The 23,548-nt window shown below is 39.5% G+C and overlaps 1 protein-coding gene across 2 annotated transcripts in view; it reads left to right on the plus strand.

The window, feature by feature from the left end:
- The window catches only part of gpc5b (glypican 5b), a 63,610-nt gene that overhangs the window by 30,911 nt on the left and 9,151 nt on the right, over nucleotides 1–23,548 (plus strand). Inside the window, exons 8-9 of one of the 2 annotated variants that reach the window (XM_026146863.1) lie at nucleotides 3,578–3,698; nucleotides 11,161–11,302. In XM_026146863.1, the coding sequence (XP_026002648.1) occupies nucleotides 3,578–3,698; nucleotides 11,161–11,302 (263 nt within the window). The remainder of the gene's footprint in view (nucleotides 1–3,577; nucleotides 3,699–11,160; nucleotides 11,303–23,548) is intronic. The other variant, XM_026146864.1, reaches the window with a different exon arrangement.

Genomic DNA, 23,548 nt, shown 5'->3' on the forward strand with positions numbered 1-23,548 from the left:
TAATTAATTAATTAATTGTTCCAAGAAACAGATACATTCTCAAATTACACAGGAGTAGGCACCAATTTGCAGAAGCTGCCATGTTTACTGTATGTTTCCTTTGTATCTTAAACACAGTGGTCAAGATTGACAACATCGTTGTGCCTAATGGCATTTTATTTATGTGGCTAGAGAGCAGCGTACATAGCAGAAGAGAAGGGGTGTTTGTACGTCGTGGAGGCAAATTTTAATTTGTGCCTGCACTTTCAGACTGGAGATATGAAGCATCATAGCTATATTTTGCCATCTGATTATAGGTTCCTTTTCACTAAAGAAATGAAAACACAGAAGAAAGCAACAACATGACTGGCATTTGAATATAATCTCATCCTCTTCCTTCTCACCTCAAGCCTCAACTCCTGAACTGAGGTCAGAGCTCTAAAATATGAAGTTTGCATAAACATGCTCATTTATTCCCAGTATTGTTGCAGATTAGATATGCGACCCTCCGCTTCCAGACGGCTAACAACAAGCCGGCTAAATGAAAGCAGTGACTGGTTAGCTAACACTATGCTAGCTAATGTTAGACTCGAGTGTTTGTTTCATCTGATAAACAGTTTGATTGTCTTGCATTTTATCAGACTTTATTCACTAAGTGTTTGAATAACATTAGATGCAATTCACAGAAAGTTTCCCTAACACCTGCTAGCAGCTAACAGTAGCAAAAACAACACTGATAACTGACTTAAAAGTTCAGGATGTCCTCAGCAGCTCAAATTAGTAACTCGTATCTGACTCTTTATGCAAAGTTTTACAGCTACCTCCAGAGTAAATAGACATGGGCACATATTGACAGCTGAGGTAAACAGCGGACTGACAGAAAACAGAACTGCAATCTACTGACATCTAGTGGTGACATTTAACATGCTGTACCTTCATTGCAGCAGTAGTCATGCACAAACAGCTTCAGGCCAGTCAGCTAAGATTCTGTTGCAATATTTTCATCAGCGATTATTTTAGTGCAACACATTTAACAACACATAAGCATGAGATATGAAAGACTCAATAATATAGAAAGTTTACAAGTGCAGAGCCATGAAGCAGTTAATAAGAGTCGCACATGAAAAAATAAGTCCCTCCAATATGTTTACTAAATGCTGCACATTTTTCTTTTCCTGTAGCAACTCTGCTTGCTTTTACAGTGCTGTTTTTCCCCTGACACTTTTATAATGCATCCTATGAAACATAAAAGCAAAACCTGTAATAGCTCTGTTCTAGGATGCCCTCTGGACCCAGTGGAGGTGGTGAGTGACAGGAGAACGGCGGCTAAGCTGTCATCCCTGTTGGACAACGTCTCCCACCCCATGCAGCAGACTGTGACAGCACTGAGCAGCTCCTTCAGTGGGAGACTGCGGCACCCACGGTGTGGGACGGAGAGATTTCGCAGGTCTTTCCTCCCCACTGCTGTCAGACTCCACAACAAAGACTTTAACTGAACAAACACACACATCCACACATGTGCAATAACACTAAGTGCAATAATCCTTTCTGTCATCGTTGTATTTTTACTCAGTTATATATAGCATTCGTATTCTATTTTTATCTTATTGTATATTTTTATTCTATTTTATTCTACTGTATATAGTATATTATTTTATTCTATTTTGTACAGCTGTGTACTGTATTTATTCTTATTGTATTCTAATTTTTGCGTCATAACTTTTGCACTGTCCACTTCCTGCTGTGACAAAACAAATTTCCCACGTGTGGGACTAATAAAGGTTATCTTATCTTATCTTAATATTTTTTAACCATACCAGTTTAAAGATAATGAAAACATCAGCAGTATAATATTTAATTAATTCTCTTTGCTTCGGTTTCTATTGATGCTGTATTCTTTTCCCCTACTTCACAGGAAGTTTGCCTCTCCGTTGACCTGATTTTCCCGTGGGGATCTGTAGTCTCACGCTTTATTAGCAAAGCATGCAGTTTGATCTTTTGATGTGATATGTGTTTGGCTGCCTATTTAATGTGAACTTGCATGAAGATGGTTTGGAACGTCTTCTCTCACAGGGACAGTTGATAAGCATTTTTGTGACATCAGTTACTGTAGCTAGTTCAAGTCAGGTGTAATGAATCCAGGCACAGATTTAGAACTCACTTAGTAAGGCCTCAGGACATGAACACTTACGAGCATCAAAACTTGATCTGTGTGAGAACACAACAACAATCTGAGAAACTTAATTAAAGGCCACACTGTGTTAAGTTTCACATGGGATTTTATCCCAGACCAGCAGAGTAAGCATGGCTCCAGAAGAAGAGGTCTTCACCACCGCACCATCTCTTGGCATCACTCAAATCAATTCAGATTCATCCACCATGTCTCTGCTCCTTGGTTCCCACAATCCTGTTCCCTCGTTGCCATTGCCAGAGTGTGTTTGTGCTTTTGAGGGTGTGGACTCGGTGGTTACTGAGTTGGTGGTTGATTGTATTAGCTAGCAAAGCTGGTTTGGAACATGGAAAAATGTGACTCATGAACTTTTGTTTCTTCTTTTTTGCTCTTCTCCCACTTCATCTTCGTTTTGATCCACCCACCAGACAAAATGATGTGATCCTTGCTTACAGCCTGTTATTGAAAAAAGCTATCAGTATGCAAGATGATCAAAGATGGCACTCGTTGCATGGAATAAATTGTAATACTAAATTTACTTTGATTGCATCATTTAAAAACATGCAGAGTTACTCAGCTCTAAAGTAAAGTAATATCCTTTCAAATGATTTTAACACTTGATTCTTGTGTCCTAATTCAGCGCGTCTATAGTGGGTACCTCTGTAATATATTGATATGTAAATGTATGATGCATATATATATCTATATATATATATCTATATAGATATATAGATATATATACAGACACAATTATCAAAGAACTAAAATATCTTAAACGTATATTAAATTATACAAAAAACATCTTTGTAAATTGAATTTCAGTTTCCTGTGTGTGGGAAAATGTGATTTCTAAAGATGAATCATTTTACAACCTTGCTGAAAACCACTAATAGCAATTACTGTAAGCAGTCCATCTGTTTTCAATGAAATATCCCTGGGAAAAAAAGTAAAGAAATAAGATTAATCTGCATAAAGATGAGCTCATATCACAAGTTAGTCCATTACTGTGGAGTAAATGGTGACTTTTCTTTTTGCAAAGGGTATGTATGTGTCTGTGTACTTGTAATACTTCTTGTCTTTACTGTTGTTGGTAGCTGCTTACTGTCAGAGGTGCAAAAGACAGATTATTAACATATAAGTTCAAAACTTGGTTTAATGTTAAGGCTAGGGTTAGATCTGGATTATGGGCAAGTAGTGATTATGGAGGGGTCAGGATAAGACTCGACAAAACCAGCGTGAGTAAATGTAATATCCTCTGAAGTAATGGAAATATGACCGTGTGCATGTGTGTCTATGAATCCAGTGCACTCTGACTAAACACACAAGTATAGTGAATGGAGAGAACTGGGACAGGAGAACAACACTCACACAGAGACAAACTGGGACAGGAAGTACTGCATATCTTTCTCATGTTCTGCCTTTCTGTAGTTATGCAGGTCGTGTGGTTGGCAACACTTTAAAAGCCCAGAGGGAGAATCCCGAGCTGACTGTGCGCAATACGGATCCTGTCCTGAAGGGCGCAAAACAGAGGCTGGAACAGCTAACACAGGTAAATGCTCAACCCAGTGTTCTCCCAGTTTGTTACTCCCAACAAAGGCTGTCTTATAAAGTGTTACCCAAATTCTTATGTTAAGATGGATGATACTGAGATTTTTCCCACCCTAACAACAACTGTTGTCCAAACCGTCTTGTAATTATAGAATAAGCTATAGTCCCAATGTTGATATATTATGAGTTGGTGGCCTTTCTTCTAGTGCTGCAATCAATATTCACTCTGAAATATGCAATCGAGAGAAGAAGAAACCTTAGATTTGGGGGCTTTCCTTCATCTTTTAAGGACACTATGATGAAACAAACTTTCATACTTCAAAAGGATTTTTTGAAGTATGAAAGTATTTGCTTATGAGTGGTTTTCTTGTTTTCTTGGATGATTTCACATCTACTGAACATTAATATACCCTGCGCTAACCTTGGCAGTGACACCCTATGGTTGCCATTCTGCGGGAGTGATGATGATGATGGCTCCATTTTTTTTTTATATGTGTGTGTCTGTGTTTGTGTGTGTGTTGCGGGGTTGGAGGGGCGCCCTTAAGTTCATCTGGCCTTCAATTATGCGCTACCACCTCCTGTGTGAAGTGCTGCTTAATCCAATAAAGTTAAATGTCAGCACTTGAAACACAGGTAGATAATAACACTCAATAATAAATAAATTAATTCAACAATTAAACTGGAATTTATGCAGGACTTTCAAGGCTGTACTCAGTAAGGTAATATGGAGATATGATTTGTGTGAATGATTCATAAAATCATACGATTCCGTAGAATGATATATGAAATGTATTCATTATCATGATTCATTATTATATGTGTGGACGATGTGGCTTTGGACCCTTCTGGATTGAGGGAGACAGCCTGATACATCATACAACTCATACTGGCAACATAATTTGGTTTGCTGGTCATTCACTCATCAATTCAAATCAGTTTTATTCATATAGCGCCAAATAGTCACCTCATTGTGCTTTATAATGTAAGTTAGAAACCCTGCAATAGTAGAGGAAAAAACAAACAATCAGAAAACCCTTTATGAGCAAGATCCTGGTACAGTGGGAAGGAAAAACTCGCTTTTAACAGGAAGAAAGAAGTAGAAGCAAGAACTGTATAACAACCTAATCTTTTGTTCTTTAGATCTCGAGTAAATCTAAAAAAGGATACACACGCACTTTAATAAAGTAAAATAAAAACAGGGCTATGTAATATAACGAAACTGTAAGTTTAGGGTTTTTTTAAACTTAGTAAATGTTACTCAGACAGGTGGAAACAGCTGATTTCTTTTAAATTGGTAAATCTATTTTTAGTGCTGAGTTTTGTCCAGCAGCAACAATTTGGAGTCAAAATAAACAGTATCCGTCCTCACAGGCGTCACGTTGTTTGAAATTCTTAGTCAAGAACTTTTATGGTGTTTGTTCAACTTTATTGTTTAGTCTAGTTGAATCTGAGTTTTGCAATCCTGCGCTTGGGTTTAACTCTTGAGTTTTCTTAATGCCAGTTTTTAGTTCCCCTGCTGCCACCCTGTTTGTTCCTCCTTCTCTCTCATTTCTCTGTTGATGTCATCATCACCCTTTGTTCACTAGCTTGACATCGTGCTAAGTGTTAGTATTAGGTCTCTCACTCATTTCCTATTTTCCTTTGAGTGTTGGTTTTCCTTCATGAATAGTTCGCTTTACTTCCTGCTTTGCCTGTGTTGATAATCTGTACCCGTGTCTCATTTCCTCTCCGCTCTCTAACCCTAAATTAGCCTTCTGTGCTCACCTGTGCACATTCATGCTCTTTAGACCTGATTGGACTTCATGTTCTTTGGATTACAATTTCTATTGGCCTATTTGTATTTTTCTTTGATCAGTCACAATAAAGGCTCACATTTTGTTTAGTATTCAGTCTGCACTTCCCTGCAGTGTCCTCCCCTCTACAATCCACACATCACTGGTAAACAGTAATGACTGGAGATGTCACCCCGCCCAGCAGTGTGGCCCACTGATTTGTTTTTAATCATTTTTAAAGGAAGCTGGTTATCCAGTGGTGGCTGCTCAAGTTAAATATGGCCCCAGTTTTACACAGTTACTTCTTCTTGTAGGTGTTTACAGACAGCACATGTGGACCACAGAGATTATGAAGTTTGTTTGTGTTTTTAGATGGGTGTGGAGGCTATTGAAAAGAACTATCCTGTCGGCAACACACATGTATAAAATATATTACAGAAACTAAACAGTACCCCCTAGAACTGTCATAAAAACAGAAGTTATGTCTTCCTAGCAACAGCCACTCCTTTTAAAGAAAGCCTGTTAACCTCTGGTTTATGTAATGTTGGTGAGGGTAAAGGAAAATTAATCGGATGGGACATGCTAAGGCCTAGTTTTCTTTTCTTTCCTTTTTTTTGCTGTTCTGCTGTTCTGTGCTTTGTCTAATTTCACTGGTGACTCCATTAATCATGCTGCATTTACATGGAGAAAATGCCAAGTCAGCACCGCCCCGTACTCCCCCCACACACACGTACACAAACATGCACTACACATGCACCATGTATTCATTTATGGATGCGAGTTCCTTCTTACGCTCATTAATTCAGTCTAACTTGTATACTCTTGGTCATCTGTGATTTAAAGACTATTCGAGCTTTTTGCCGATCTTCAGATGTAATTCAGACGAACACGCGGTTAGATCAATGTGTTTGGATACGCGGCCTCTGGATCGATCGTAGTAATGCTATACAGGTCACGACATGAACCAAAGGGAAAGGTCTGATATTTTCCATTCTGAGGTGCGGTGTGGTCTTTCCATCTTTCTGATAAATTGCAGGATGCAAGCCTCTGCACACATACAAACAAACTAAGTGTAATTTGAACCTGTTGAGAGTCGCCTTTGCAAACCCACATCCTGGGCTTTGTTTCTTTGAAACTAGGTGCTCCGGTGGCTTCTCTGTGGGTGAAGCCATTCATCTGAGGCACAGCCGTTAATGCATACCATTTATTAATTATTATTCATGCCTGTCATGTGTGCCATTTACACGCTCTGACCACAAGGATGAAAGCAGAGGGAAAATATGAGACAGGACACAGAAGCGTCCCTGGAATTTTAATCATTTCTCCGACCGGGTTTTGAAGGTCTGTCTTTCTTTATGCGTTTTTTTTGGTGTCTTCTTATCTGTCACTGTCCCAATTTGTATTGCGTGCTAAGCAGACCTTTGGTGCAGTAGCTTGTTTTTCACATAAGCTTTGCTGTCTAATGGGATTTTATTAACGCAACCACGTGTTTATACTCACAATTAAAACTTGTAGGTACATGCACAGCCAGTCAAGATGACATGAATCAACCCTTTGTGTTAAAAAGGGGAAGGGCTCTCATCTTTTGATTACATGGCAGCTGAAGATGGGCAAGGAAGGAGTTCTTCTCTTGTAAAATGATCATTTGTCAGCATGTGATAGGATCATTTACACCCAGTAAGAGCTTTAAATTATACCAATTTTATTGTGGAGACTAGACTTTGTGTCTCAACGCAACAGTCTTGTAAATCGTAGTTTCACTTTCCTGTATTTAGCTGACAGGAGTGTCTGCTGCTGCTGTTCTGTTTCAAGGTTTGACATGTTGTGCACTGAGAGCTGCTCTTCTGCATACCTTGGTTGTAATGAGTGGTCATTTGCTTTACTGTTGCCTTCAGTTCAAAGGAGTCTGCCCATTCTCCTCTGACCTCTGGCATCAACGAGACATTTTCTCCCAGAGAACTGCTGCTCACTGGATATTTTCTCTTTTTTAAGACCATTTTAATCCCAGCAAATCAACAGTTTCTGAAAAACTCCACACAGCCTGGCACTAACAACGATGCCACCTTTAAAGTCACTTAAATTACCCATCTTCCTTACTCACTTTGAACTCAGCAGGCCATCTTGACCATGTTGACATGCCTAAATTATTTGAGTTTGGCTGATTACATATTTGCATTAACGAGCAGTTGAACATGTATAATTGTTTAAACATTTTATAAAGGCAGTGTCTTATTATCCATCATTATTAAAATCTGATGTATTATTGAGAACAAAGCAAAAAATATTTCTATTTTTACAGTATACAAAAGTTCATCACCTCAGCCACTACCAGTTTAAGTTTGTCTCCAGTCATTAATTACACTGGACAGACCGTTCTGGAGTTACCACACTTGAATAATTTTATTTGTTGGCTCTGTTGGTTTCACAGAGGAGTTTCAGTGCCACATGGCCCAAATCCTGTTTAAATTTCAGACTTTCCACATGACTAAGAAAACAGTCCTGGTGGAAACAGTGCTGTAATGTATTTTTGTCCTCCCTCAGCACTCATTTGCAGTCCAGTGACATGATGGTGAATCACCGTACAGAGCCTAGTCTGTTTCTGTGTCCCCTCGGACATGCTGTCATATAATAACCTTGCTTCCCCTTGGTTCCGTGGCTGCTACACGCCTACTCTATGGTGGAGGCCAGATGTCCCTCCGTTTGCATCCCACATTCTTCTGCCCCACAAGGAAACTCCACAAGGACTAACAGGCACCCTTGCTTGTTAATCAAATAAAGTGATCGATGATGCCTGCTTATTTTAAACATGTTTCCTTGATCCATACACAAGGATAGGTGCACTGTTTTCATTGTTATACTTATATAGTGCGTTTCTACTCTCCCGGAGTACTCAAGGCGCTGTATACAACATGCTGCATTCACCCATTCACACAAGTACTTCTAAACACAAGTGCAAACTAATAAACATTCACACTCCAATAAACACATCAGAGAGCAACCTTGGCATTAGTATCTTGCCCAAGGATATTTGGTGTGCAGCCTGGGGAAGCCAAGGATTGAACCACCAACCTTCTAATCAGTAGATGATTTGCTCTACCACCTGAGCCACAGCCACCCCACAATGCTGTTTGCCTACTTAATATCTTCCCCTTGTGAATCAAAACAGACACCTTATGCTTATGTGCTAAAGGGATTATATTTGGTAGGCAGAGTTAAGTCATCTTTAAATACGAGAGAGTCAGACAGATTTTGTCTGTGTATAAACAAGCAGCTGAGACAGGGAAAATCAGTTACAGCTCTCACTCTGCAGGATAGCAAATTTAAAATTATCATAAAATTTCAGACAACTGACTGTCCATTTAGTTGTTCAGACAGTTTTCAATGTAGTACAATAATATAAATCATTCAACTTAATTCTTTTTTAATAGCACCCGATAGCAACAACAGTCGCCTCAAGGAGCTTTATATTGCAGCGTAAAGACTCTACAATAATACAAAGAAAACAGCAACAATCAAAGAACCCCCTGTTAGCAAGCACTTGGTGACAGTGGGAAGGAAAAACAGACTTGTGTTGTGATTGGCTGGTGGTGAGGGAGACAGGATGAAAGGCACACTGTGGAAGACAGACAGAAATAAATAATAACTGAATTATTTAATAACAGATTAGATGCAAATTTGAATATAAACACATAGTGAGTAAAAAAAAAAGGTGAGTGAAGAAGAAATAGTTAATGCACCATGTGAAGCCCCCAGCAGTATAGGCCTATTGATGTGTAACTAAGGGAGGTCACCTGATCCAGCCTTAACTGAAGGTTTTAAGGCTAATCTTAAAAGTAAGGGGAGGGTCTGCCTCAAATCCTAACTGGGAGCTGGTTCCAGTTTGGAGAGGGGCCGGAAAGCTGAAGACTTTTCTTCTCATTTTACTTTTAACAACCATAGAAACCACTGGTAACATGATGAACTCTCTCCTCTTCACCGCTTGGAGGTGTGGTATGGATATGATCCTGAAGCTTGAGTGCTCTACCAGAGGTTCTGCACAGTATCTTAGCTGGTGCTTGGACTGTGCTCTTCTGGACCAATTCTGCTGATGTTGTGCCTGCAATCTGCTGGAGCCACAATTTTAGTTTTGGCCCCTTGTACTTCTCTGTTTTCTTGTGCTCCTTCTTCCTGATGTAGCTGTCTGCTGAGATTGCAATATATATCACAACTGTGGTCTTCTGTTCCTTGTCAACCACCACAATGTCTAGTTGGTTGGCCAGCAGCTTTATATTGGATATTGTAGTGGCAACACTACAACACTGCTGGCTTTGGAACAGTTGGTCAGGGAACCAAATCAAGTAAAGGTCTCAAAGCCAGGACCACCATGCTACCTAATCAGTTCCAGCTAAGGACAGAAATAAGGCAAAGGAAAAAAGATATATTTTACTGACATTTTATTTTTCACCATGGTACCATATATACATATATATTTAATGTCTTCTTATGTCTTTTTCCTTGATAAAAATGCTGTATGTTTGCCTTGTCTCTGTCCTTAGCTGGACCCCATCTATATGACCCACCTTGGCTCTTTACAGTACTCATTTATCAAACTATGAACCAATTACATGATCCTGTCATAGTGTATGGGTGAAAACCGTATGACTTTCAATTTGATGACTTGTATGTTTTATTTTTTCCTTTGTTTTAACAAAATGTGAACTGTTATTTATAAATCTGGTAATCATATTTTACTTTACTTTACTTTATTCATATAGCACTCTTTACAGGGTAACAACCCCAAATGCTTCACAATAATATAAAACAGATATACATAAAACAGCACAATCAAGCATACAGCACATATATATGTGTAAAAGCCAGTCTAAATAAATGAGTCTTAAGCTCCTGTTTAAAAGAATAAATGCAATCAAGGCAACATAATGATGGAGGCAAAGCATTCCACAACCTGTGGGCCACTGCTCTAAAAGATCTATCTCCTCTGGTCTTAAAATGTGTTCGTGGGACAAATTTTAAGACCAAAGCAGATAGATCTTACCACCACTGAAGCTAAATCCAGTATTGTATTTAAAAAGTAATCAAATAGCAGGCGTGAAGACATGAATAGAGGCATGAAGCTTTTATCTGGCATCACAATTATGCCACGGCATCGGCACTGATCTAAATAAGCAGTGGAGAGTGGGATTCTTGTTGTCATACCATGACTTGAATAAAGTTTTCATGTGTACTTTGACCTGTGTTTTTGTCTACATGTTCCTTGTTTTCTAGTCTTTCTTTCGATGTGTGTTTATACATACATGTCATTCCATTATAAAAATCAGTCACTGCCTTCCATGTGACCCCCTGAAAATTGGATTATTCTCGATTATAGTATACATTACAAACTGCTACCCCTCAATTCTTCAGACTTTGCTTCCAAGGAAGGTTTTTCAAAGACTTTCTTGTATCATTAGGTACTTTGTTACTAGCAGCCTGTCACAAAACACATAATTTGTTCCAATTTCTTTAGCTTAAGTTATGAAAAAAGACAACATAGTTTGAAAGACATAAAAAATGTTTTTCTACCAGTAAGGTTATCAAATAAAATCAGAACAAAATCTTGTCACAATACAGAACAAAATTTGAATCAATCCAAGTGTCTTGCAAATGTATGTGTAATATCTGTGGACATATGTGTGTGTGCGCTTCATTTAGGAGCTATTAGTGGAGCTGGGCTGGGCGAGCAAAGTGAGAGGAAGGGTTGAGGAAGAGGAGGGAGGGAGCGCCCACACGGAGGGAGGCAGCGGAGATGACTGTGATGATGAAGATGGCTGTGAAGCATCTGGTGAGGAGAGCGGTGAGTCACACACAAACACATAGGCGAGCTCGCAGAAAGAGAGGAACAAACATTAGCAAACATACACCCACACATATACGCAAATGAGTTGGTGCACGCTTGCAATCTTGTCTTTAGCCTCTGTAGCTCTGGGGTTTCCGGCACACATGCTTGCACACATGCACGCATGCACACACACACACACACACACACACACACACACACACACACACACACACACACACACACACACACACACACACACACACACACACACACAAATAATAAATAAAAGACAATGTGCTCATGGTTCATTGGTATTAGTATGGTAGAGATTTAAAATACTGCAGCCTCCACATATCGTGTGCCAGCCGGGAAATGCCCAGAGGGAGGGATAGTACTGAGAGATGGATTCAACTGTCCTCCCTCCTCTCTTGCTCTCTCTGCTCTTCTCTCACTTTTTCCATCTCACTTTCTGCTGGTCTCTGCAGTTTACTTGCTCCTCTGCCGTGATAAAGGATGCACTAACAACCGGGTCATGCCAAAAACAGAAATGGGGGGCGGAAAAGAAATGTAATTTTCGTCATTTATCTCTTGACTTATTCATCGTGCATATGCTTATACATAATACATGGGTGTCACAGGGAGAACTGGGACCCGTAGGAACGTTGAGACAATTCCACAGAGTGGATGAAGTTCAAATTTACTTTCATTTTAATTGCTAATTTCAGAAAGGATGCTCTGGGTTGAGGGTACTGGCCAAATGTAATGTTTTCTGTCCTTGGCCTGAAAAACATCTAAAGGCCCTGTGTTTCTCATAGCATGAAATGTGTTGACGAGTAAAGAGAAGATTCAGCTAAAAAACTGGGTCCACTGTTTTAAGTAGAGTGAAAGCAAAAGGAAGTGGTGCTCAGAAAAATATGGCTTTGGGCTGCTTGACAACTAGATGTGGAATTTTCTTTTATCTAATAAAGCAACAATTATGGCAAAAAGGTTAATTAAAAGTAATTTAATATGCTCTAAAGATAACGGACTACTGTGATCTGTGTTAGCTGAGAGAAAATCTTAGAATGACTGGTGGAAATACAATATCAAAGCTTTTCACAGGATTTCAGAAAGGTTTTGATCCTTTCTGAGCCATTATGTCTTTCTTAGCGGCTTAATACCACCTGAACAGCTGTGGCTCAGGTGGTAGAGCATGGTAGACTGGGTCATCTACCGATCGATTGGGCCCTGACTTCTCCAGTCTCTGTGCAGAAGTATCCTCGGGCAAGATGCTGAACCCCAGTTCATCCACATGAGTGTGTGTGTGTGTAAATGTTAGATGTTAGATAAAAGTGATATGTGAATGGGTGAATGACACTTTCAGTAGAAAATGCTGTGAGAGCTCAACCGAATACCGAGGTGCTATAAAAATAGCAGTCCATTTATCAAAATGGGGAAAACTGTAAACACCAAATCTAAAAATCTAAAGAATGTCATCAGCCTTCGAAAAACCCCACTGCACATATCTTAATATATTAAACTAAGTTAAATATAGACTGGATATCTCTTCATTCTGGTAACAAAGTTTATTCAGTCTCATTTAAGTAAAAGTTTAATTAAAGGATTAGAAATCTCTTTTTTAAATGTGGCCTGGCCATGAGTTGTTTCAAACAACATGTGCGCGCTACAAACAGTTCTTATGCAATAACAGATTGAATTCAAAACAAGTAAAATTGCAAAACACGTTTAGTGCAAAGTTAAGAACAGTCACGCTGACTTCTTTATCCTTTAAAATTGACCTAAATTTCCGCAGAGTAGCCTGCAAGGTGTTATAACACCCAACATCACTGACAAGAGTAAGAAGTGGTCTCTTTGGCAACGCTGAATCATCGTGTTTGAAAAACACTTGTAGCTAAATCGCTGTATAAAGGTGGGAAGTTCAACCACTAGAGTAAAAATCTGAATTCCTGTGAGTGTTAAGTTACTCCTTATAATAATGAGGCGGTAAATAACACTGCGAAGGATGGAGGACACGATGCTGACATCTTAAATGGGATTCATCTGCTATGCTTATGACCTTTTTTCCTTCCCAAAAAAGAAAAACGCACTAATAGCCATCTTCTGTGTACATTTTTCAATGCCACTGCTGCAGTGTTTTTATGTAGAAAACAAAAAGCAGCTGGATTGAATTCACTTGCTAAGTGATAATGTAAAGGCAACATGGCTGTTTCTAAGGCTCTTGTCGTTTCTGTGTGCCCTTGTTCTTTGAATAGAGATGAGCCTTAGCAAACTATTCAGTTGTACACTTGTAACTGTATCAGTACTATTTATTCATAGCCGGCCTTCAAGCTAAGGCATGCTTCACTGAGTATCCAGGATGCTGTGAGCCTCTCAGCAGTATTTTAATGCTTTAGAAAAGGACCATGTTTTGTTTTTTTGTTTAATCTCTTTTGTCACCTGTCAGGGACCAAGCAGTAAAGCATAAAGGACACAGGTGGTTTTAATTCAAAAAACGGGTTTTATTGACCCAAAAATATGAAAATATATTTAACAAAGCCAAAACTTAAACAGGCAGACCAATAAAAGAGGTCAACTCAACAGACTAAACTCAAGATAATAATTAACAAAACCTCAAACAAACATACGGTAAACTGACCTGCTGAAATGACACACAGGGGGACTTAAATACTGGTTTAGCTAAACCAAATGACACACACGGGGGAAAACAAGATGGCTGCCATATAACCAACTAATACAAAACATTTAAACAAACATGAAACACTCCCCAGGCAATGAAGCATGTGGTGCAATCCAATTAGGCTGTCAGCAGTACTTCAGGTCTCCCAGCCCTTTGCCACACCTTTTGCCAGACAGGAGGAGACACCAACCCCCAGGTAACTCAAACAAAGAAAGATATATTAATATAACATAAAACAGAACTTTGACCTTGCAAGGTTAATATGTGTGCACGCCATATAAACATTGGAAGGTGTGATGGAAAAATGAATACATTTAATAAAGAAACGATATTGAACAATAAATAGAATATTTTAAAGTAGTGACTGTAAATTAAACTAAAGTGAATCAACGGGTGATGAGGTGTGGAGCTTACCATGTGTGGCATGCCATCACATCACCCAATGGGGACTCAGATTGTGTACCTCACTGAACAACACTGAACATGCACTTTTATTGAGAAGACTTTATCTCTCACCTAAAAGATCTAGCAAACTAGCTGAACTTCAATAACCTCCAAAGCTTTGTGGGTTGGCTAAATGTTTTTATTCTTATCTTTAGATTTCAAAGCTACTTTACTGCTAACACCTTCCCCCACTCACCCTGGTAAATCCTTTTTTCGTGGATGCCTGGACACTATCCTTCATTTCGACACACAGCCTACGGGAATAACAACTTTCTGACTTGACCTTTGTAAACACTTTTAGTTTACAGTGTGGGCTCAGTCACTCATTTCCGGTCATACTAAAAAAAAGTATCTATTGTATAAATTTCAGTCATGCTATGTTTCAAAAAGGACCACATCTGTATTATTTTCACTGCTAATGACTTGTTAATCTCAAACAATTAGCCAATAAGCAAGTGGTTTATAGTCAGACCTGCCACTTCTCTTCACACCTGGTTTGTTTAAACTGAGATGGTGATGGTGAAAATGGTAAAATCTTTGAAATGGGCCAGTGCAAAACCTGGTTCTGCTGGAGCTTTCTTCCTTTTAAAGGGGAGTTTTTCCTTCCCACTGTCACCAAGTGCTTGCCCATGGGGGTCCTTTGATTGTTGGGCTTTTCTCTCAGTTATTGTAGGAGCTTTACCTGACAAAGTGACTTGAGGTGACTGCTGTTTTGATTTGGTGCTATATAAATAAAATAAAATTGAATTGAATTGAAAACTCATGCTGAATGTGAAGAAACCTAAACACGTTCATTGCGACGCAACTTCCCATAACACATACAAGCAACTGGAGTCTCTGAGTGTGTATTGTTGCTTTCCCAGATCAAATCACTGAAGTCACATTTTTAGTGTGTTATGTAGTTTCAGTAGGATGAAAACTGAGACTGGGAAACAGATTCAGGTAAACTGGTCAGGTCACATATATAATCTCATTGAAAAAAAAGGTAGGAAACCATTGTTGGTTTGTGTTTTGTTTAAAAAAAAGGATAAAATAAAAACAGCTCTCTTTTCATCTCTTAAATTTATAAAAAGTGATAGTTCAGTGACAGGTGACAGAAGATTTTAATTGATAGTTTGTTCACGCACATCATTCACATTCCGTGTTTTGGAAAATATGCACATCACGATTATTTTTCAAGCATTCAGATAACTTCGACAAGGTAGCGTGTTCACTTCACCATGAGCCCTCTCTGAGGAGCGCTTCTGTTTGTTTTCTTATACTGCATGACCTGCTTATTTAAGAACACTAAAAGTAATGCATTTGTCACTACATTTATCATACCCTTTCCGCTAACCTTGATGTGCCACTTCTGAGGAAAGTCAAACCTCCCGCCGGGCCTGAAGCTGGTACGTTGGTTATTTGCAGAGAAAATTGCTGGTTATGATTAAGCGAGCCGGTGGCAGCGTGTTGGGATCTTGTCTCTCAAGCCTGGAGAAAGAATCACAATATAGAGTGACAGACGGGGATTTTCTGCATTTCTTCCTGCTTGTCACCCTTTCTATGCATATAAACAAGGCTAACATGCACTGGAGCTGAAAGAGTGATGCTGGATCAGCTAGACCCCACAAATCACATCAAGGCTCACACAAGCCATTTCTTAATTTTTCTCTGCTTGTACTTTGCATGTCTGTACAGCAGACTATATCAGTGATTCTGAGGTAAAGCATAAATAAAATACTATTGCATGAATAAATTTAGGCTGCTGTGTTGTTTTTAAAGATGCGGCTGCCACTAAATCTAGGCTCTCCAGCTTTATCTCTTTAAAATTCTGCCTACAAACCACTTCTCTAAATCCGAATCACTGAAATGTGGAGCTTATTATTTCACAGGAGAGGAATAGCACAGAATCCAGACTCTGCTTGCATTAGAAAGAGAGAGTGTGTGTGTGTGTGTGCGTGCAAATGAATCTTTATGACCTCTTGTTTGTGTGCCCAACACTCGTTTCATCTGCGATGTCTGAGATTGAAGCGTCTTTGTGTGTAACCCAGCATGTTTTATGTGTATCTGCTCTCTGCCGCTCTGACTGACAGAAACAAATCTAGTACTGTGTTGCTTCTTGACTTACAATGTCTGTATGTGCGTCCTTGAACACACACACACACACACACACACACACACACACACACACACACACACACACACACACACACACACACACACACACTCAAATACCATTGTGTTTTCCTTCTCCCTCCCTAAACCCAGATCTATCAGATATGAGAAAGATTAAGAATTTCTTTTGCAAATATTTTGACATAATTATTTCTCAGCTTTGTTGAGAGCTGAGGCGGGACGAGGGCAGCGCGTGTGGGCAGAGAGGGAGGCGCGGTGCCAGGCCATATCGGCGGGTGGCAGAAGTCAAGCTCCAAAACGGATGTGTTTTATTTATGTGGGCAACGTGAAGTTGCTTCAGTTGTGCCGAGACAGCACGCGGTCTATTATTATTTGATTTAAGTCCATTTTCCACATCAAGGCGAGTTGATCTCAGCCGGGAGGAGGAGAATCAGTTGGCAAACAATGCTCGCCGATCAAAAACAAAAGGAAAAAAACAGGCATCCGAGCACATGAGCAGTTAAAAGCAGGCAGCTTAAGTTCAAGCTATCTGTGCCATTAGACGGAGACGGTGAACTCCAGCCAAACTCATGCTGGAGTTCATTCTCACACAGTGTTGTCATACGTTTCGAAAACGTTGTTATGGTGAAGATTCAGGCGCAGCATTTGTTTCACTGTCACCAGTGGAAAAGCGATATGATAAACGCCTATAAATGCAAAGGCTGAAGCTAATGGATTCTGATCTATGGACTTCTGCATCAGCAGTCAGATATAGCTTTCCTCTTTGTAGGTTATTTAATAGTATCACTTATTTATTACATTGCAGCAGAGTCTTTTTATTCTCTTGATCTTTACTGTGCTTCTTATGTCAGTTAGTCATTTCAAACTCTCTCTTTTTCTGGAATTCACCAAGATTAAACTGATTGATTTTCCTTCCTTAAACGAGCACAATCCCTTCTTCAACTGGCCCATCTCCGATCGCTCTGTCTCCCTAGACATCCAGGTCCCATAACGTCAATAATGTAAATGTAATCACCTCTCCTCTTCCCTTCTCTTCTCTTCCCTTCTCTTCTCTTCTCTTCTCTTCTCTTCTCTTCTCTTCTCTTCTCTTCTCTTCTCTTCTCTTCTCTTCTCTTCCAAATGAAATGCCACATCACCATAGCTGCTGTACTATACTGTGGGGGGTTGAATGCTGAGATAGGGAAACTATAACCTCCAGGTATCCACGAGTCACTTTACAACCAGTAATACCACTCTGGAAAGCACCAAGACCACAGGCTGGTTTATATTCTGCTGCATACTCGTTGGTAATATATTCAGGAACTCTTTAAGCACAAGAGGCATTTGTGTGTGTGTGTCTGTAAGAGAATGTGTGAATGCACTACTCGCAATGGGGTGCTCAATCCCTGTAGCTATGGTTACCAGGTGGTCTGTCCTCCCATGGGTCCTTATTTGATGACAATGAAGGAAGAGGAAGAGAGAAAGGGAGTAACACACGGAGCGATAAGGATAGTAAGGACGTGGTGGTGGGGTATACGTGCCATTTCTCATGGCCAAGTAGCAGTGAGTCTGTGCATTGTGCTTCCTCTTTGTTCCTGAAGCACACTGGAATCTGCAAACGCACAGTTTAAGTCACAGTTAAATTGCTGACAGTGTTTGGTTCTTAACATAAACCTGAAATAAATAATAGACATACAAACAGGATAGTGTACACATTGTTCCACCTATCTTCCCTCCATAATGTCTGCGTTGCTCTGTTGGCCTCTCCCCCACTTCCCTTGAGCCAGCTTTGCAAAGCCTTCAGAAGCTATTTCATTTTAAAGGGAAAGGCCAGTTTTTCTACTGATTAAAAATGTTGCCCCTCCGCCTGAGTACAGTTTGATCTGCATTCATAAGCATTCAGTGCTGTCTAAAGGGAGCCAGGAAGAACAATAAAAAGTCTGGCAAGGCCTCCAATCGGCACTGGTGACTATAAAAGTTCCCAGAGCGAGCCTCATGAACGAATTGATCAGTGCTATAAGATAAAACTGCTTTCTTTGTACATGCATACGCTGGAGAACGTCAGGGTGTAAAACATCTAGTAAATGCAAACAATATCCCACTGTTCCACTGCTGCTTCACACTGGCAGTCCAAACCCGTCATATCGTCTTTCTATCTTCTTATACTTGCTTGTAGTTACTTATAAAGACAAAAAGGCAAATTTATTAGATTACCTGTTATAAAGACAAGAAAACACAAATGTTTTATATAATTATATATGTAATATATTTATATAAATCTGTCAGCAGTCTGTTTTAAAAAAAAAGACAGTTTTTTTAAGCAAAAAAGAAAAAAAAATGAATTCATGCTATCCAGCAAAACATTCAAGCACTAAAGCGGTTCTTTTTTTGTTCAAGAATACAAGTAAAAAAACTGTAATTTGGCATCTCACTCAAAATATAATAAAGTGTTTTTACCATTTTCTGCTTTTTTATAAAACAGTACACTTTGAAATCCAGTAATGACAACAATAATTATATATTTTAGCTTTAAACTATCATTTTGATTAAAGAGTTTGTAAATTCTGGCGGATTAACCATGACGGAAGCAGAAACACTGATTTTGATAATTACCAGTACTGTTAATTCAGGGCTGCTGCTCTCATTAAATGGTGATAATAAATTCGTTAAGCACTATGTAAGTTATAGAAAACATAATGATTGCCTGATTTGTTTTGTTTTGCTTGCTGTGTGTTAAACAGATCTGTTCCTGATATGATCTCTGTGCTGATTTCGAAGATGAAGCTCATTTACAGTTTTTAAGATTTTGTTAAAATGGCTTTATTGTTCTTTGTGCTGCTTTGTTGGAGGTATTTTCTTTCCTTGTGTGTATTTGGTTGTTTTTTATTGTTTCTATCGGCCATAGCTTTAGGTAAATTGAATAATAATAATAATAATGTAACTACAGTGCAGTGTTTTTCCTGTGATTATTTTATAATATAATAATGCAATAATGCAGCCAAGTTAGATCCAAAACTGTATAAATTCATACACTTTTCAGTTTCACTGCCCTGTCATGAAGGCATGGGAAGATTAAGTACAACTTTTATGTCATTGAATTCATATACTGCTTATGGTGCTTATGACCACTTAGGTAGCTGACTTGCAAATTTCATGTCAGGTCAAAAAGTACAATACTCAAGAGGCAAGTAAAATCCCGTCTGCTGAGAGTCTGTCTTTCCCTAATTAGCCTCCCTAAAAGAAGAATGGAATTTTCCACAGAATTCATTGGTCAGCTTATGCACCTCCACCTTAAAGAGCACTGAATAACCGTGGCAATGTTACTGGCTAGGAAGTGGCCTTTCCTAAGGTTGCATTAACTGGCTAAACCACTTATTCTGCTTCATAGTATACCTCTGCCATGTCGCTTTGACCACCAAGCTCAACACTGCTGGGAAAGGGGGAAAAAAGTAGTTAATGTATATTGCAGAGATGCCAAACATAACGGCCAGAATCTGACCGGTGAAAAGTTGAATCTGGCCTGCTGGATCTTTTAACTATATTTTCATTAGTTTTGCAGCTTTTTCTATTGATAAGGATTCCCCACTACTATTGCCAATCATTTTACACTGAAGTAAGTAAACCAACAGATAAACAACTAAATAACAAGAAAGTTCTTGTTTTTTCCACTATTTGTGAGCCAGACACTACATTTATCAGAACTGCCATATTTTCCGCACTATAAGGCGCACTTAAAATCCTTTAATTTTCTCAAAGATCAACAGTGCGCCTTATGTATGAATTCTGGTTGTGCTTACTGACCTTGAACGGATTATATGTGGTACACGGCGCTCAAAATATGTCAAAAAAATGTTTTAGTATTTTGGTGAGACTTTGGGAAGCTACGAAGCCACACCGCTTGATGGATTGTTGGAGCATTACAGCTACCGTAGGCAGGAGCCTCACGGATTCGGAGTAATCTGGGTCCAAAACTCCGTCTACTTCACGTTCCAAAGTCAAATGAACACTGAGGCATCACTGAGAGTTAAAAACTGTCTAAATTCTTTCATCTGTAATAACATGATCAGCGTTGCTGCTTTACCAGGTATAACAATTAAGTTTAACATCCAGGCATCCATGAAAACAAAATTTATTAAATTTAACAGAGTTAGAAGTTAGCAGGAAGTTAGCTCGCTAGTTTCCACCTAAACATGACATTGCATGTTCTGACTGAGAGATTTGTGAAAAAATTCAAACGTACAGCTCTGCTATCACTTCAGACATAAATGAAGAAGAAAACTAAACAGCAGTGACGTTTGTAGGGTTACTGAAGTTGGGCTAGCTGGTATATAATGATTAGGGTTGCCAACTCCCTGAAAAATAAATAAGGGACACCTCGTGGCCAGGGCCGGGCGACCCAGTTGTCTTCACCCTTCCCAGTGTGGTGAATTTTCTAGCTCTTTTTTTGTGTGTGAAATTATTTTTTTAACCATTTGACTTGAAGTTGATTTAAGTACATGCATATTCTATTCTTTGTGATATGAACACATGTGAAACAAATGATCATTTAGCCATTTATTTTTAGCTCAAAATGACAACATTAACACAGTAAAACAGGTCTCCTTCTTAAACAGAAGCCTGTCATGCTTAACTTTTGAGAATATAAGTAAATCTTTCTTTAAAAGAACTCTGTCCTGCTTAACTTAAAATTATAGAAAACAATAGAAAGAAAAATATTCTTGGAACAGTGCACATTTAGTGCATTTAGTACAATTGGCTTCAGTTGAGGTATTATTTCAGCTTTTCTAATGCTAATCAGCTGCTCCTGTTTGTAAACCCGCTTGTTCCCATGATTACGCATCTTAACTCATCATCATTATTCATCTATGTATTACTTTTATGTATTAGTCATCTATTTGTTGTAATCATTTATCCTTGCAGTTGTTTATTACACAAAATAAGTTATATTATCACACTTCTGGCCACATAGCGCTGATATTCACTGCACATGCCCATATTAACTTTTTCCAGCCAGGTGTTTTCCTTTTCCCATTCTTCCCTTTCTCTGAGGGGAACAAACATTGCTGCTCTAATGCTGGGCTTACACTGTGCGGTTTTTGGCCCATTTTGAGCCGATTTTTGAGTGATCGGACCGATTTTGGCCTTCATCGTGCGTCGTGTAGTATACGTGGGGTAACGAGAAGTGATTAACACCTCACGACCAGCTCCCGATCATCAATCGCTCGTGAAGGTGTCACCACAGGCGCTCACACTGCGCACGCGCAAACACGTAAACGTCGGTGAAAAAGACGGAGCAGCACAGCAGTGCAGCGTGTGATCTGGACACAAGCGATGGAGGCACTACTTGTAGAACTTCGAAAAGGCTCGGATGAGCTTTCCAATGTGGCCTCACAAAATGATCACGACCACAACAACCGTGAAAATAGTTGGATTTACATTGCTGCTCAATCACAGCTGCCTGATCAATGTTTTTCATTAGCAATTTAGCAAAGTTGATGGTGGTGGTGTGTCTGTGTGAGTGAAAGACGGAGAGAGAGAGCGAGCGACAGATTTTCTGTTATAACCTTCATTTTATGGAGGCACAGTGTGAGCACTCAGGTCGCATCAGAGCATCGGGCCGTATAGTGTGAGACCTGCATCGTGACCTACCAACTTCTAACCCCTGCGAGTCAATCGTGCAGTTTGAGCAGGAGCTGAATAACGTGACTGAAAAAATCGCACAGTGTCTGCCCAGCTTTAGGTGTACTGTCGTCCGAGACTTGCACCGCAGTGTCAGCGTTTGTTTCCCTGTTGGCCATGCTTGTTGTTGTGGTCATCTGTTGTCTTCCGGTATTTTCTCCGTAAGCGACCTTTCCTCGACCAATGAGATGAGCGGTAATCTGAATTGTCATACTCGAATTGTCATAAGTGTGCTGTCAGCTCATTGGTCACAAAGCAGGAGAGGGGCTGGGAATTATGTTTTCAAACAAAGCGTTAATTCCATAAACATTTATAGACTACTTTTGATTCTCACTGTATTACGGGACAAAGTGCGTCCCTTATTAGCTCAATACGGGACGTGTACTTTTGTTTCTAAATACGGGACGATTCCGTATTTTAAGGGACGGTTGGCAACCCTAATAATGATGTGCTACGTGATCACTAGCGACACAGCTATGTTAGCATAACATAAACACAGTGAAGCTGGAGGATGAATGATGAATGAATCACTTTTTTTTCCACTCGATAAAAGTTAACGTGGGGGTTCCCGATGGTTAGGGACAAATGCAATCGCATGGCAGGATGCTTTAAACGGACCAAATTTCAATCATGAGAACAACTGAGATCCACAATACGAGGTTAGTCATAATATACTGCAACAACACAGGAATAGAGCAGCTGCAAGGGAATTCAACATTAATCAATGGTACAGAAGTAGAGGAAGCAAAGAGAATGAGCTCATCTGTTTTGTTTCGCTTAATGCGCTTTATAATCCGGTGTGCCTTATGGTCTGAAAAATACGGCATTTAACTTTATTTATTTTTGGCTCCTGATACTTTTTGTGGTGAAATCACTTGGGCTGGGCATTTTTCTTTAAACAGATGCTTTCTTTTATCATTTTGTTGCTTGGAACTCACAGCTTGCGGTGCATTGATGCTAACTGCTTCACACACCAATTAATGGGGGCAACAGTGGGGCCAAAAAGACTGAGAATCAATGATGTACGTGTGCAGTCGCGTATCTCGCTTTTGCTAATATCTGTCAGATCCTCAGGTTAGGAGATGCAGCTCACTAAAGAATTATACATTCGCTTTGCTCTTGTCTTTTATGCAAAGCTCTCTGTGCTGCTCAACACGGAAGAGATAAAAGTAGCAAAACTTTATGCGAGATGCTGCAAATCACAGAACATCTACTGAAAAGGTCGGCAGCATGGTTGGGTTCACTTATGCTGCCACACCCATAACCTCTATCAAACAGACTGTTCATTGCCTGTCTCCTCGTCTATCAAACCATCTATTTCCTTATTTTCAGTCCGCCCCTTTTTACCTCTGACTTTCTGGTCATGT

The sequence above is a fragment of the Astatotilapia calliptera genome, chromosome 17 (genome assembly GCF_900246225.1).
Source record: "Astatotilapia calliptera chromosome 17, fAstCal1.2, whole genome shotgun sequence".
Lineage (NCBI taxonomy): Eukaryota > Metazoa > Chordata > Actinopteri > Cichliformes > Cichlidae > Astatotilapia > Astatotilapia calliptera.